The sequence below is a fragment of the Puntigrus tetrazona genome, chromosome 22 (genome assembly GCF_018831695.1).
Source record: "Puntigrus tetrazona isolate hp1 chromosome 22, ASM1883169v1, whole genome shotgun sequence".
In the NCBI taxonomy this organism is placed as follows: Eukaryota; Metazoa; Chordata; class Actinopteri; order Cypriniformes; family Cyprinidae; genus Puntigrus; species Puntigrus tetrazona.
The window spans coordinates 6094418-6107175 of record NC_056720.1 but is presented as its reverse complement, the minus strand read 5'-3'; the positions used below and the strand labels follow the sequence as shown (position 1 = coordinate 6107175).

The window sequence follows — 12758 nt, the reverse complement described above, 5'->3', positions numbered from 1 at the left end:
ACTCTTGGACGTGTTTTAAATATTCTATGCCGCGAACGTTAAAATCCAGCGTTTATGATTTTTTGGGGGAGTTTTATTTACTCAAACTATTCATTCAAAAGCTTGGAGGATTTAAGTATTGGGTTGCTTGCAAATATTTTTGTTGGCAAATCCACTGAAAATATTAGCATAAACCGACATGTACTGTCAGTTTTCGTAAAAGGGTTGTGTCAAAGAAATTAGTAAACTAAATTAGTAGAAGTTATTTAACTGTCGACATGTTAATAGTTAACTACCTCTAGTTTCATTGGCACAGACTTTTCAAAGTAACTATTTATATCGAGTACTGAGGTTTGTTAGCTGCAAAGCGACAGACTTGCGTACTTGCATAGAGTATGTGGCCTTAACCTCTTGACCCTGAGCAAGGCCAGCATCTCTCTCCGACCCCTCGAAACATATATGGCACCGCCGAAACATTGCGAGTGCTAAACTACTGCTCCATCTTTCCGTATCTCTCTCTCTTTCTCTCCCGTGGGTTCATTCATTTTTCATTAGCTGCGCTAACGCAGGCAAAACACTGTCTGTCTCTGGCTGCTCTGACACACACACACACACACACACACACATTCCCCTCCCTCTCAATCTCACTCGCTTGCTTTGTCTCTCTGGCTTGCTTCCTTGCAATCTGTAGCGCGCGCACACACACACACACACACACACACACACACACACACTCAGACACGCTCCCTTTCCCTCTCTCGCAATCTCAGCCTCACACACGTCTCCCCGGCGCTCGTTTTCTCTGCCTCCCTCCTGCTCACAATCTTTTTCACACACACACATGCGCCCTCCCTTTTCTGCGCTCGTTGACACTCGGCTCTCTCTCCAATGCCATGCCGAGGGGAAACGCTTTCTTCTCCTCTAATTGAAGCTGTTCCGTTGCCATGACGCCGCCCAGAGAGAGAGACACGCGGAGGACTGCTGATTGTTCAGCGGCAGGGCTGTTTTTCTCTCACACACACACACATACGAACACGGGCTGTTTTTTTTCAGCGCTATGATTGCGAGTGTATGTGTATATGTCGGGGGAAACAGCCGCGGTGTTAAAATATTACCCCTGGCCATCACAGGCTTTAATGCCAGAAGGAAAAAAACTGCACTGCCTAGTTACCCATGTGACGTGATCAGGCCGCATGATTTTCTAGAGGCTTGACGTCTAAGATAGGCCCAAGGTGCTTCTGAGGCTGAAACCAGATTTCTCTGCCTTTATCCCTTAATATATGTCAAGTTCTAGATCTTTTTGGTTCCACACATTCTGGTTCTTTGGCTTTTCTGAAGGTTTCGTTTTTAAAGCATTGTTCGTCTTTTCTGCTCTCCTGCATCAACGTATTTTAAATTCTAGATCTTTCTGCTTCAGGTTCTAGATTTTTATTTATTCCGTATGTTGATGCTTCTCCAGTTCTGGATATTTGGCCTTTAACCAATCTCAGTTTACAACAATTTTTTGCTCCCTTGAATTAACATATTTCAGATTCCAGATCTACATTCTACGGTACATCTCAAGTTCAAGATTTCTTCAAGTTCAATCATTCTTTCTACATCAACAGATGTCCACTTCTGGACTTCCTACTGCAGGAAATCTCAGATGAAAGATTATTTCTGGTCTCCTGAATCAACATAATCTCAAGCTATAGATCTTTTATGCTTCAGAACAATCTCAACCTTTAGCCTTCTTGTTTTTCTGTGCAGAAGTGCTTCTCAATATCTACCTATTTGTCACTTCCATATCAACATCTTGATTGTTTGGACTTCGTGCTTCAGTAAATCAATTCAAAGATCTTTTTCTGCTCTCCTGCAACAACACCATCTCAAGTTCTAGATTTTTCTATACTTTTGCTTTAACACAATATGTTCGCAATATTTGTTTTCCGGCTTTATGCTTCCAATTTCAAGTTTTATCTTTAGTTCTATCTTAAGTTTTTGGATGCTCTGCATCACTAAACTTCTAGAACTTTTTCTGTCATTCTGCATCAATACATCTCAATTTCATGAATTGTTAGATTTCTTTCCCTTTCTGCTTCAATGTACGTTACGCTCTTCTGGATCGACACATTTCATGCTCTAGACCTTTCTGCATTAATGCAAGCTCAATCAAGCTCAGTACTAGATCAGCAGAATGAATTTATCTTCATTGTTTGTGCTCGAGTAGTCTACGTTCAGGTGGAAAGAAGCTCTAAATGCATTTCCACAGAATTCTCCGCCATATATCCATCGCCTTGTAAACACCTGACACAGAGCGCATTTGCACCTACCAAAGAAACGACCAGTTCATCCGATCTCACTGCCGCTTTCTCTCGCATGTCTATCTGTCTGCCTTCTGTCTTGTTGTCTTGCTGCCGAGCGCTCGACTGCATTTCTAATCTGATCTGTTTGGCAGCGGCGGAGGGTTTGGCTTTCACTCTGCTAACTCTTGAGGTCGAGTTCGGCCACACAGCGCACACACGGCAGTCTGTTTGTAATGAATGCTGCTCGCGGAGCGTAAATTTGTCTCTCCCTGCTCAGCGATCATTCTTTATTTCTGCCGTCTCCAGAGGGAGGCTGTAATCAGGACCGTGTGTGTTTAAAACCGGTGCAAGGAACAACAACAACAACAAAAAAACCCTCAGATATTCCTGCTTTCAAATGTCATTTGAGTGGGCATATGGGTGCAAAATGCTCTGCCTTCATCTGCGCTCTCGCTCTCTCTCTCTCATATACACACAGATATACAAGCACGCAGGCGAGAACCAGAGGAAGCGCTATTGATCTGTTGTTTTCCACGAGTCATAGGGTTTTGTGATTGGGCCATTTAGTGGTTGAGCAGCCGCCAGTGTGTCTGACCAGACACTCATGGAGAAACATCACCTCCCCTCCAACGTGACGGACTCCTGTGCATCTGTGCCGCTCGTCTGCTTAATGGAGGAGAGAGAGATCAGGCTCAGGTCATCGTTCGGATGTGTTCACTCAACTTCAGCGTACCGCTGCCGGACCTGTCCAGGGTGAAATAAATTTGAAAATGACTGTTATTTTGGAAATGACACATCTCACATGCTCTAAGGTTAAAGGTGAAGTGCGTAATTTCTGTGAAGTGCGTAATTTCGGTACACCGGTACAAGAAGCACAAATACCAAAAACAAATTCAGTCAACTGTTTTTCCCAAACATTTCTACGATCCCTTTAACCCTGCCGATGTTCGGTAAAGCCCTGGTGGACATACCCACAATTACAGCTTTCCCTTTTAAAGGAGAAGAAGTTAAAAATGACTCGGTTAACATATTCTTATAGCACGAACAGTAAAGCATGGTACTAACAAAATTAGGGTTATGGGTTCGATTCCCAGTTCAAATAGGAAATTATAAAATGCATACATTGAATGCTACGCTACTTGCTTTGGATAATCTGTAGATGTAGCTCAAAATGCATTGAAACTTAGCTTATTTAGATGTTGTAGTTACAAGTTTAAATCCATGGTGGGTTTGGATCCCATTCCCACCCGACCAATAATTTTCCATAAATGTAAATGTAAGATGCACCGTGTTAGACTGCAACAGGAATGAACTGTATTTCCACCCATTCCCTATAGTTTCTCATCATTCTTCAAAATTTCTGTTAAATTAATTGGATAAACATGCATCGAAAGTTGTAAAAACCGCAGCGTGCTGGTATTCACACTTATACAATTAATGCATATACTTTACCAGCGGCGTCTTGAGTTGCACCTCCGATTGCAACTTCCTTTTTTCACCACATGAGTTTACAGCCTTTGGCCGATGTTTCTGTTTAAGGACGTACCCAAAGCTGCAGCAGAAATGGTCAAACACTGCAGCACATTGTGGCGTAGATATTTCACCACTGGCATTTTTACCAGCCACAAGATATAGACTTTCAAAACCAGAAAAAACGATTTGACCGTTCATAGACACAACAAGAGAAAGTAGAAGAAAAATTGAGGAACTCTAGAATAGGAATACGGGCAAGAAAGAGAGGACGTAATGAGATGTGTGGAGGAGCGGAAAGCTGCTCGCTCCGCTGTCCTTGTCAGGACCCGGAGGTTTCTCTCACCGAAGTCAAGGCCAAGAGCATGTCAGGGCAGCACTGTAAGGGTCCTTTAAATGCCGCCGCCTGAGCTGAGAGGGAGGTACAATAGGAGAGATAGGCTTGAAACGGGCAGTAAGACAAGCTGGAGCGCTTCGAAAGACCACATAGCACACTGCTTTGTTTAGCAAAATCTTAAAATTAAAAAAAAAGAAATACCAGAAATGACTTTTTCCCAGTATGTGAGACACAGCAACTGTTGTGCGGACTCAGAGGCATTCCTTACTGCGCAGAGACGCAAGAGCGATCTTCATCTGAGACGTGCATCCGCGCGTGTGTCTTGAACCGTGGCAGCCTCTGGCTGTCGTCCGATCTCTTCGATCCCTCTTATACCGAAGGCTGACTCACCACAGTCTCTCTCTCTCTCTCTCTTTTCTCTCGCTCTTGACTCACACTTGTGTTCCTCTTACCCGGTTAATGTTTGAACTTCCGCGCATCAGATGCTGTTGCCTTCCCCTTGCGAGCGTTAACGCTAAATGCTACCCAGAAGAATAGATTTGTCACCGCAAATGCGGCTTTTATCATTCATTCTTTTGATTTCTGAGTTGCGTTTCATTTTTTGCCTCAAAGAATCAAAGTTTCTTTGACACAAATGAGACAATTCCTGAAATGAAGCACGAATATGGAGTTAAATTAATGGCATAGATCACGTCTTTGAAAAATTTTACGAGATTCTATTGAGATATTACACTCTTGGTATTTGAGCGCAGGCTGCTCCATAGGAAATGCATTGCAAGGTCATCATCTCAGATGAAAAATCACGACAGCGTCCATCTGATCTCCATTCAGTCTTTTTGATGAGAAACGGCTGAAATATTGAAGAGCTAGCATTTGCGATTTTCTCTCCTACGGGAAACCATTTAAACGCGTTAGCGTGCGTTTGCGTCTCAAGTAGGGAACAGAAATTCTCGCCGGGGCTTCCCTTGTGGGAAAAATCACGTGTGTGTGTGTGTGTGTTTTGGGTTTATTTTACAGATTGCTGGAGACGGGATGTTTGTGCAAGCAACCAGAGTTGTTTAGACGTGCGTTCTCCTTCGGGAAGTCGCATTTCTTGCGTTCTCTAATCATACTTAGTGTCTGGGCGGACAGGGGGATGTGATGGAGGGAAAAAATTAAGGGTCGAAGGGAAAACGATAGTCTTATCTCTGCGCCGTGCAGTCTTAGATTGGCCGTGTTTATTTAGCCGTGTTTACACACCAAGATGCTGAAACGCATCCTTTGAGTGTTACTAGGGAAAAACTGTCACCCATCAATTTAATCGAAATTGATCACACCCTCAGAAACAATTACTGCCTTGACCAGTATAATCACCGCTCTGGTATAAGTGCTGCATATATATAAAGATCAAGTGTGTGCAGTTCTCAAATGAAAACTGCTGCTGTCTCGCACACAGTGTCCAACGTCTCCCTCAAAATGCTTGCTATTGGATGTGAAAATGCAAAAAATCCAATCTGAACCAAAATTTTTCAAGACAGATGATTGTGTGAAAACACGATCGATTTTTTACAAAGTTAAGGACGAGAATTTCAGACTCAACATTTTTATATGGGTTTTTTTCGGATTCGTTATCCTAAAAATTTTGCAAAAGTGTTGCACACTTGGCTCTGAACTGTCAAAATGATTAATACGAATACGACAATTGGACCCGAATTAGTTTTTTGTTACGGACAAAGGATTCGGAGGCAGTGTGCAGCTGCGATTGACAGAGCGTAAGGACATATTCAATATCCGAAAATATCGGACTAAAATCAAGGTCATTGCACACTGAAGGTCACTGCGCATTGAGTCGAAGATTTTCGCATGCGTTTATCCAGTTATTCATCATCCTTCCTAACAAACGCCTAGAAAATTTGACCTGATCCGAATATTTTTAAGTTGGACGAAAGTTTCGGAACCGGCGTGTAAACATGGTTGACATAACACGAGGACGTATTTTTTTAACCATGCAGAAATTTCAAACGAAGGTTTCGCTCAATGGCCTTGTTTCTGAAATTTTCGTCCCAAATTTTCGCATAAATAATAAATAAATACAACATCAAGTGGTGTCAATCACGTTTAAACGCCACCTCAGAAACTTTCTTGCATCATAAAAAAAAGCATCAGGTTCGATTTTCTGCGTTTTCACGCGAAAGAATGACATGCGCACAAAATTTCTGGAATCAGTTTGCAAGGACCCTTAGCATTTTATTTTTATCCTTCCCTATCAAAACACTTGCCACGGATGCAAAAACGCAGCAAACCAAACTTGATCGGAATTTTGTTTACGACAGACGGAAAGTTTCGGCCGTGGCTTTCAGGCCCGAGACCTTTAGCGCGACCGCTCGTGGTCACGGCACCGGAGGGTTGAAGAGTACCGCCACGGAGCGCGTCTTCCCGACAGGACGGCGAGCCAAAAACACTCTCTCGCACGCACGCACGCACGCACGCACCCACACATCCACACACGCTCTCTCTCTCTCTCTCTCTCTCTCTCTCTCTCTCTCTCTCTCTCTCTCTCTCTCTCTCTCTCTCTCTCTCTCCGGCACGAACACACCCAAACGCCCACGCGCTCGCTGCCGTCTGCGGGATTAACTCTTTAAATGCCGGAAGCCGTTGTCGCGAAACAACCACGCGGTCGCGGTTACGGGCCGACGCGGAGGGGTGCCTCCGGGGCCCTGAACCGAACGAGAGCCGTTTCGCGAGCTGTGCTCGGCATTAAAGCGTTCCAGCCCCTGGAGTCTGGCACGCGGGGCGCTGGGATAAAGACCTGGTAGCCAGACATGCTGTCTCTCCCTCTTTCCTTCTCTCCCCGCTGCAGTCTGCAGGTGTGTGGGCCGCTCGCCGCAGACGCACAAAACAAACACAACCAGAAAAACTGCGGCTGCTGGAGAACACACAAATCGACTGACGTGTGTTTGAACGTGACGCTCTCGGGCGGACGGAGAAAACGTGATTCCTAGACACGAGCAAAGAAACGGGTTCGATGTGAACAGTATATATATATATATATATATATATATATATATATATATATATATATATATATATACAATACATTCATCAAAAGTGACAGTAAATACTTACTGGCGTTAACAAATGTTTTGGAGCTCATGTTGAGGATCATGTGACACTGAAGACTGGACTGATGATCATCACAGGAATAAAATTTTTTTTAGAAATATTAAAATAGAATTTTAATGTACTCATTTTTTTACTTGCATAAACGTTTTTGTTTAAAGTTGTCATCTAATAAACATAATTTACAAACACAAAAAAGTGTGCTTAAAACATTTTGACGGTATTTTTGATCAAATAAATACAGCCTTGTTGAGCATAAAAAAAATTAAATAACAATAATATATATATATGTAACCCACTAGAATATAATTCTGGAGTGTTGTGGGTTGACGTTTCTTCATTTAGAGTTTGTTTCATTCAGTCTCATTCAGAACTGAAATATTAATGAGTCTAACATTTGTTTATACTGAGTCACAAAATATGTGTGCTTGTGTCTTTAAGAATGCCAGGTTTGGTATTAACATTGATTGGGGGTGCACAGGTGAAGAAACTTGCTTTTGCCCTACATGTTAGGATGAATTTTATTTTCATTGGGTAGTATGTGTTAAGTCCCGCCCTCTCGGGTAAAATAAGGGATGTGAGTGGTTAATGAGGAGAGAAGAGATGTGCATAAAAGTATAGAACTGATCGGAGAGATTTGAGCTGAAAATACTGGAGGAAATACAGTAAATTAATTGATAAATCATCCAATTAATACGTTTAAGTGTATATAGTGCGTGTGTATACACAAGTTATTTACTTTATTGTGTTGTTTATGTTCGTATGTTCCATGTTCGTTTTTTCCGTTACGGCGGTCACGTCATTCCACTCGTTTTGAGTGCTGAGACAGACGGTGTTTAAAGTGTGTTTTTTGATAATAACTTTCAAACGAGGACAGAAGGACTGAGATTTTGGACGTTTCGTCGTGTAATTGTCCCGAAGGAAACCAGATAGCGCTCCAGATCACCGCGAGGTCTGGGGTTCCTCTGGCTGCGTTGGAGGGTGACCCACATCGGCCACCGGGGACGGCGCAGTACGAGGATCTGCAGGAGGCCTACCAGGGAGTTTCCGCGATCGTATCACAGTTCAAAAAGGAATCCAGGTACACTGGTTTTCATTTGTTTGCTGCTCAGGAGAGTGAAGAGGCCAGTTTTTTCTGTTTCCACGGCCACTACGTACCCAAGCGACGATTCAGGCCTGCTTCGGTGTGGGTTATAAGAGTGTGTGTGTGAGTGTGTGGGCCCACGGTGTTTGTATCCAATTTGAGATCATCTTGATGGTGTGAATACTACTTGATAGTATTATAGTATTACTGCTTAATTCTACTTGAAAGTTAATCTATTTCTAACTCTTTCAATTTACTGGAATTAAATTCTGTTTATTTTCTTCTACTTCAAGTGTTTTATTTATTCTAAAGGGTTTATTCTTGATCAGTCAAACTGTGAGTATATATTTTATTCTGATTAACTGTCTAAAAGAAAAGTATATGGTTCAGTGACGTCAGAGGGGCCTTTTTAATACACCATCTCTTAGGCATTAGTTTATTGAACCTGGTGCTGCTCCTTACTAAGCCATTATAAAAGGAGGTAGGGGGCGCTACATAAATTGGGGGCTCGTCCGGGATCTCCCTCTGGTAAGTCACTGAAGAATTCCTGAAAAGAAAAAGACAGGTCAGACCAGCCAAGCTCAAGCACATCTTGCCACCTCATTTTAAGTAACCGAGAAGTGAATAAACAGTCATCATGGCTCTGAGAAAAGACCCCTACCTGCAAGCAGAGTTAATCAGCTGGTGCAAAGATGTTGGTGTTGATGAGGGTCATGCTTTAATGTTGAGTAATGTACCTGTACACACAGAAGTGGCTAAGATGGAAGAGACTTTGGAAACCATAAAAGCCCTAGGAAGAGTTCGTGTCAGAGACACAAGAGAAGGACCTACCTCACGATTTGTCTTTGCGTTGTGTGAGTGCAGACAAGCCATTGACACCACACACCTACCTCCAGAAGTGTCACCTGGAGAAAATAAAGAGCCATGGACCATCACAGCAGTCCAACCAAGAGAATCCGTACCTGACACTGCCTCTGGAGATTTTACTGAGAAACTTGCTAAGTTCCTGATGAAAGAAGGTAAATCACTCAGTGACGTACAAACTTTGTTTACTCCCGCAGCACAACTGACAGTTCCCCTGAGTCCATCATACGTGCCATGGGTGAGGTTCTGGAAAAGACTGTAAAGCAACCCAGTGATGCCAATGCATACCGACGCCTGCGCACGTTTTCAGCCATAGTTCCTACCCCCCCAGGAGAGGAGAATATGGAAACCTGGATTGAACAAGCAAGGCTTATGATAACGGAGTGTGAGTGCTCTGAAAAGAAAAAACGACGACACTTAATTGTAGAAAGCCTGAAGGGACCTGCTCTGGAGATCATAAGAGCTGTCCGGTTTTCAGATCCTGAGGCGAGTGCCCTGCAGTACTTGGAAGCATTAGAGAGCACATTCGGCACCTCCGAGTCTGGTGAGGACTTGTATTTCAAGTTTCGTCTCATGCGTCAGAACACTGGAGAGACCCTCTCTGAATTCCTGCGAAGGATAGAAAAGATGCTCAACAAAGTTGTAGAACGTGATGGATTAACTCCAGGACTAGTGGATAAAGCACGAATTGAACAGTTAGTTCGAGGGGCCGTGAATTCCGACATGATGTTGCTCCAGCTACGGCTAAGAGAAAGAAAAAATCACCCACCTTCTTTTCTTAGTCTACTGAAGGAGATACGGGAGGCAGAGGAGAGTGAGGCATCTCGCCACAGGATGTCTGTTAAAGCCAAAGCTATACATTTTCATGAAGAAGAGAGAACCAGCACCTCTGTCATCCAAGAACTCAAGGCTGAGATTCAAGAGTTAAGAACACAAATATGTGGAGGTGAGTCCAAAACAGTGTCTACTTCATCCCTTGTAATTAAACCAAAAGAAAAACAGATAAAGAATGAAACAACTGACAATGCTGAAGTCCAAGAGTTAAGAAAACAGATCGAAAATTTGCAGCAGCAGTTGACCATTATGAGTGTTAGCTCTACTCACCTCTCACATCAAGTTCCCGAGAGGCAGCCAAAACCTTCCACTTCGTACATGTCCCTGAAAGGCAAAGTAACAAGAACAAGAGATGATTATTTCTGCTACAGATGTGGGAGGACGGACATATTGCGACAAAATGTCAAGCTCCACCAAATTCTGATCAAGTAATTCAAAAGCTCATTCGCTCTCTCGACAAGCAAAGAGTGAGAAGTATGAGACTAGCGACAACAGCAGAAAAGCCCAGAACCAAGCCTGTTTCTCCAAAAAGAGTCAGACAGACATCAGTGAGTCCAGCAGTCTTCCCAAAGGCCTAGTTGGACCGGCATCTACTGTGGAAGTGAAGCTTAATGGACATGTATGTCAAGCCCTGTTAGATACCGGATCACAGGTGACGATCGTGTTTGACAGCTGGTTTTCCAGGAATCTCGCTGATGTGCCCATTCACCCCCTGACTGGATTGTCAATATGGGGCCTCAGCTCATCCAATTACCCATACAAGGGGTATATAGTTGTCGATGTCACTTTCCCTGTTTCTGTAACTGGAGTGGAAGAGTCACTGTCCATTCTGGCCCTCGTATGCCCTGATCCTCAAGGTCCTCCCCAAGTGCCAGTTATAATTGGTACTAATGCCAGTTTCTTCAAACGTCTCACAGCTTTCAGTCATGATACTGAAGGATCTAGTGCTGCACATGTTTTGAGAATCCAAAGCAAACACCCTGCAATCCATCTGACTCGGAAGCAAGAGACGAAAACTCCTCTTGACAAGCCCGAAGGAAAGGTTTGTTGGACAGGACCTGGTAACTGTGTAGTTCCATCACGGGAGAAGTATGTGCTCTCTGTAAAATGGTGACTGAAAAGCCTCTGGGAAAAGAGATCTTTGTGGTAGATTCCCTGAGGAAGACAGTCTTCCAGCTGGAACATTCATAACTCCTTTAGTACTTCCATCTTCAGCAGTAGATGGTAAAAATATCCAGGTCCTGATTCATAATGAAACATCTAAGGATATTTCTATCCCTGCAGGAACTGTAGTCGCCCATGTGTATCCCACTGACACGCTCACAGTGCCTTCCGAATGCCACAACAGCTCCAAACAAATAGACCCAATGTTGTTTGATTTCGGGCAGTCATCTATTCCTGAGGCCTGGGAACATAGACTGCGTCAGAAGTTGTCTGAAAGAGGGGATGTGTTCTCCACCAGTGAGTGGGGCGTTGGGTTAGCCTGCGGTGTCGAGCATCACATCAGACTGCGAGACAACAAACCATTCAGAGAGCGCTCTAGGCGCATTGCACCTGCGGACATTGAGGATGTCCGCCGCCACATTAAAGAACTGTTAGCAGCAGGAATCATCAAGGAGTCCAGGAGTCCTTATGCATCGCCCATAGTAGTTGCACGCAAGAAGAGTGGGGCAATCAGGATGTGCATTGACTACCGCACTCTAAACACTCGTACAGTCCCTGATCAGTACACTCGCCGCGTATTGATGATGCCCTGGACTGTTTGGCGGGTAGTAAGTGGTTCTCCGTGCTGGACCTCCGCAGCGGATATTATCAAATAGCCATGGCGGACGAAGATAAAGAGAAGACAGCATTTATATGCCCTCTTGGTTTCTTTCAGTTTGAACGGATGCCGCAAGGGATTACTGGAGCTCCAGCCACATTCCAGCGGCTAATGGAGAAAGCCGTTGGTGACATGCACCTCCTCCAGGTAATAGTCTACCTCGATGACATCATCGTATTCGGACGCACACTTGAAGAGCACGAAGAGAGGCTATTAAAAGTCCTGGACCGTCTGCAGGAGTGTGGCCTGAAAGTCTCGATTGACAAGTGTCAGTTTTGCCAGTCACAAGTTCGTTATGTGGGCCACATTGTGTCAGATGCTGGAGTATCACCAGACCCAGCCAAGATTGAAGCCATAACATGCTGGAAAATGCCCACTGACCTAAAGTCACTGAGATCTTTCCTGGGGTTTTGTGGGTTTTATCGGCGCTTCATAAAGGGTTATTCAGCCATTGTGAGGCCATTGACTGAACTCACCAAAGGGTATCCACCAACATCTGGTCACAAGAAGAAGGAAAAGGATGGAACGGTACTTCAAGGAATCCAACCCTTTGGAAAGCGCTGGGATGACACGTGTACCACAGCTTTTTAACAAAATCATCCACTGCCTCACACATGCCCCTGTGCTCGCTTTACTGCAGACCCCACCAAGCCTTACGTGCTACACGTGGATGCCAGCATGAACGGTATAGGAGCTGTCCTGAATCAGGAACATCCTGAAGGGCTCAGGCCAGTAGCCTATGCAAGCAGGAAGCTGAGCGACTCAGAGGGACGTTACCCAGTTCATCAGCTGGAGTTTTTGGCGCTGAAGTGGGCGGTGGTGGACAAGTTCCACGATTATCTATCACGGAGCCCAGTTCACGGTAATGACAGACAACAATCCACTGACTTATGTGTTGTCTAGTGCTAAACTGAACGCCACGGGTCATCGCTGGTTAGCTGCTTTGGCTACCTATAATTTTAGTTTAAAGTATAAACCTGGGCG

The 12758-nt window shown here is 44.1% G+C and overlaps 1 protein-coding gene and 1 long non-coding RNA gene across 2 annotated transcripts; one reads left to right on the top strand and one right to left on the bottom strand.

Annotated features, from left to right (window-relative positions):
- Positions 1-8649: 8649 nt before the first annotated feature.
- LOC122327604 lies at positions 8650-9304 on the bottom strand. The gene is made up of 2 exons (XR_006247684.1): positions 8916-9304; positions 8650-8801 (listed from the first exon to the last, which is right to left on the bottom strand). It is a non-coding gene; the product is annotated as an uncharacterized LOC122327604 (long non-coding RNA).
- A 48-nt stretch (positions 9305-9352) lies between these two features.
- On the top strand, positions 9353-11066 carry LOC122328173. Its single transcript, XM_043223879.1, has 2 exons — positions 9353-10325; positions 10414-11066. Exons 1-2 carry the CDS (start codon positions 9353-9355, stop codon positions 11064-11066), a joined length of 1626 nt encoding a protein of 541 aa, XP_043079814.1.
- The last annotated feature ends 1692 nt before the right edge of the window (positions 11067-12758 follow it).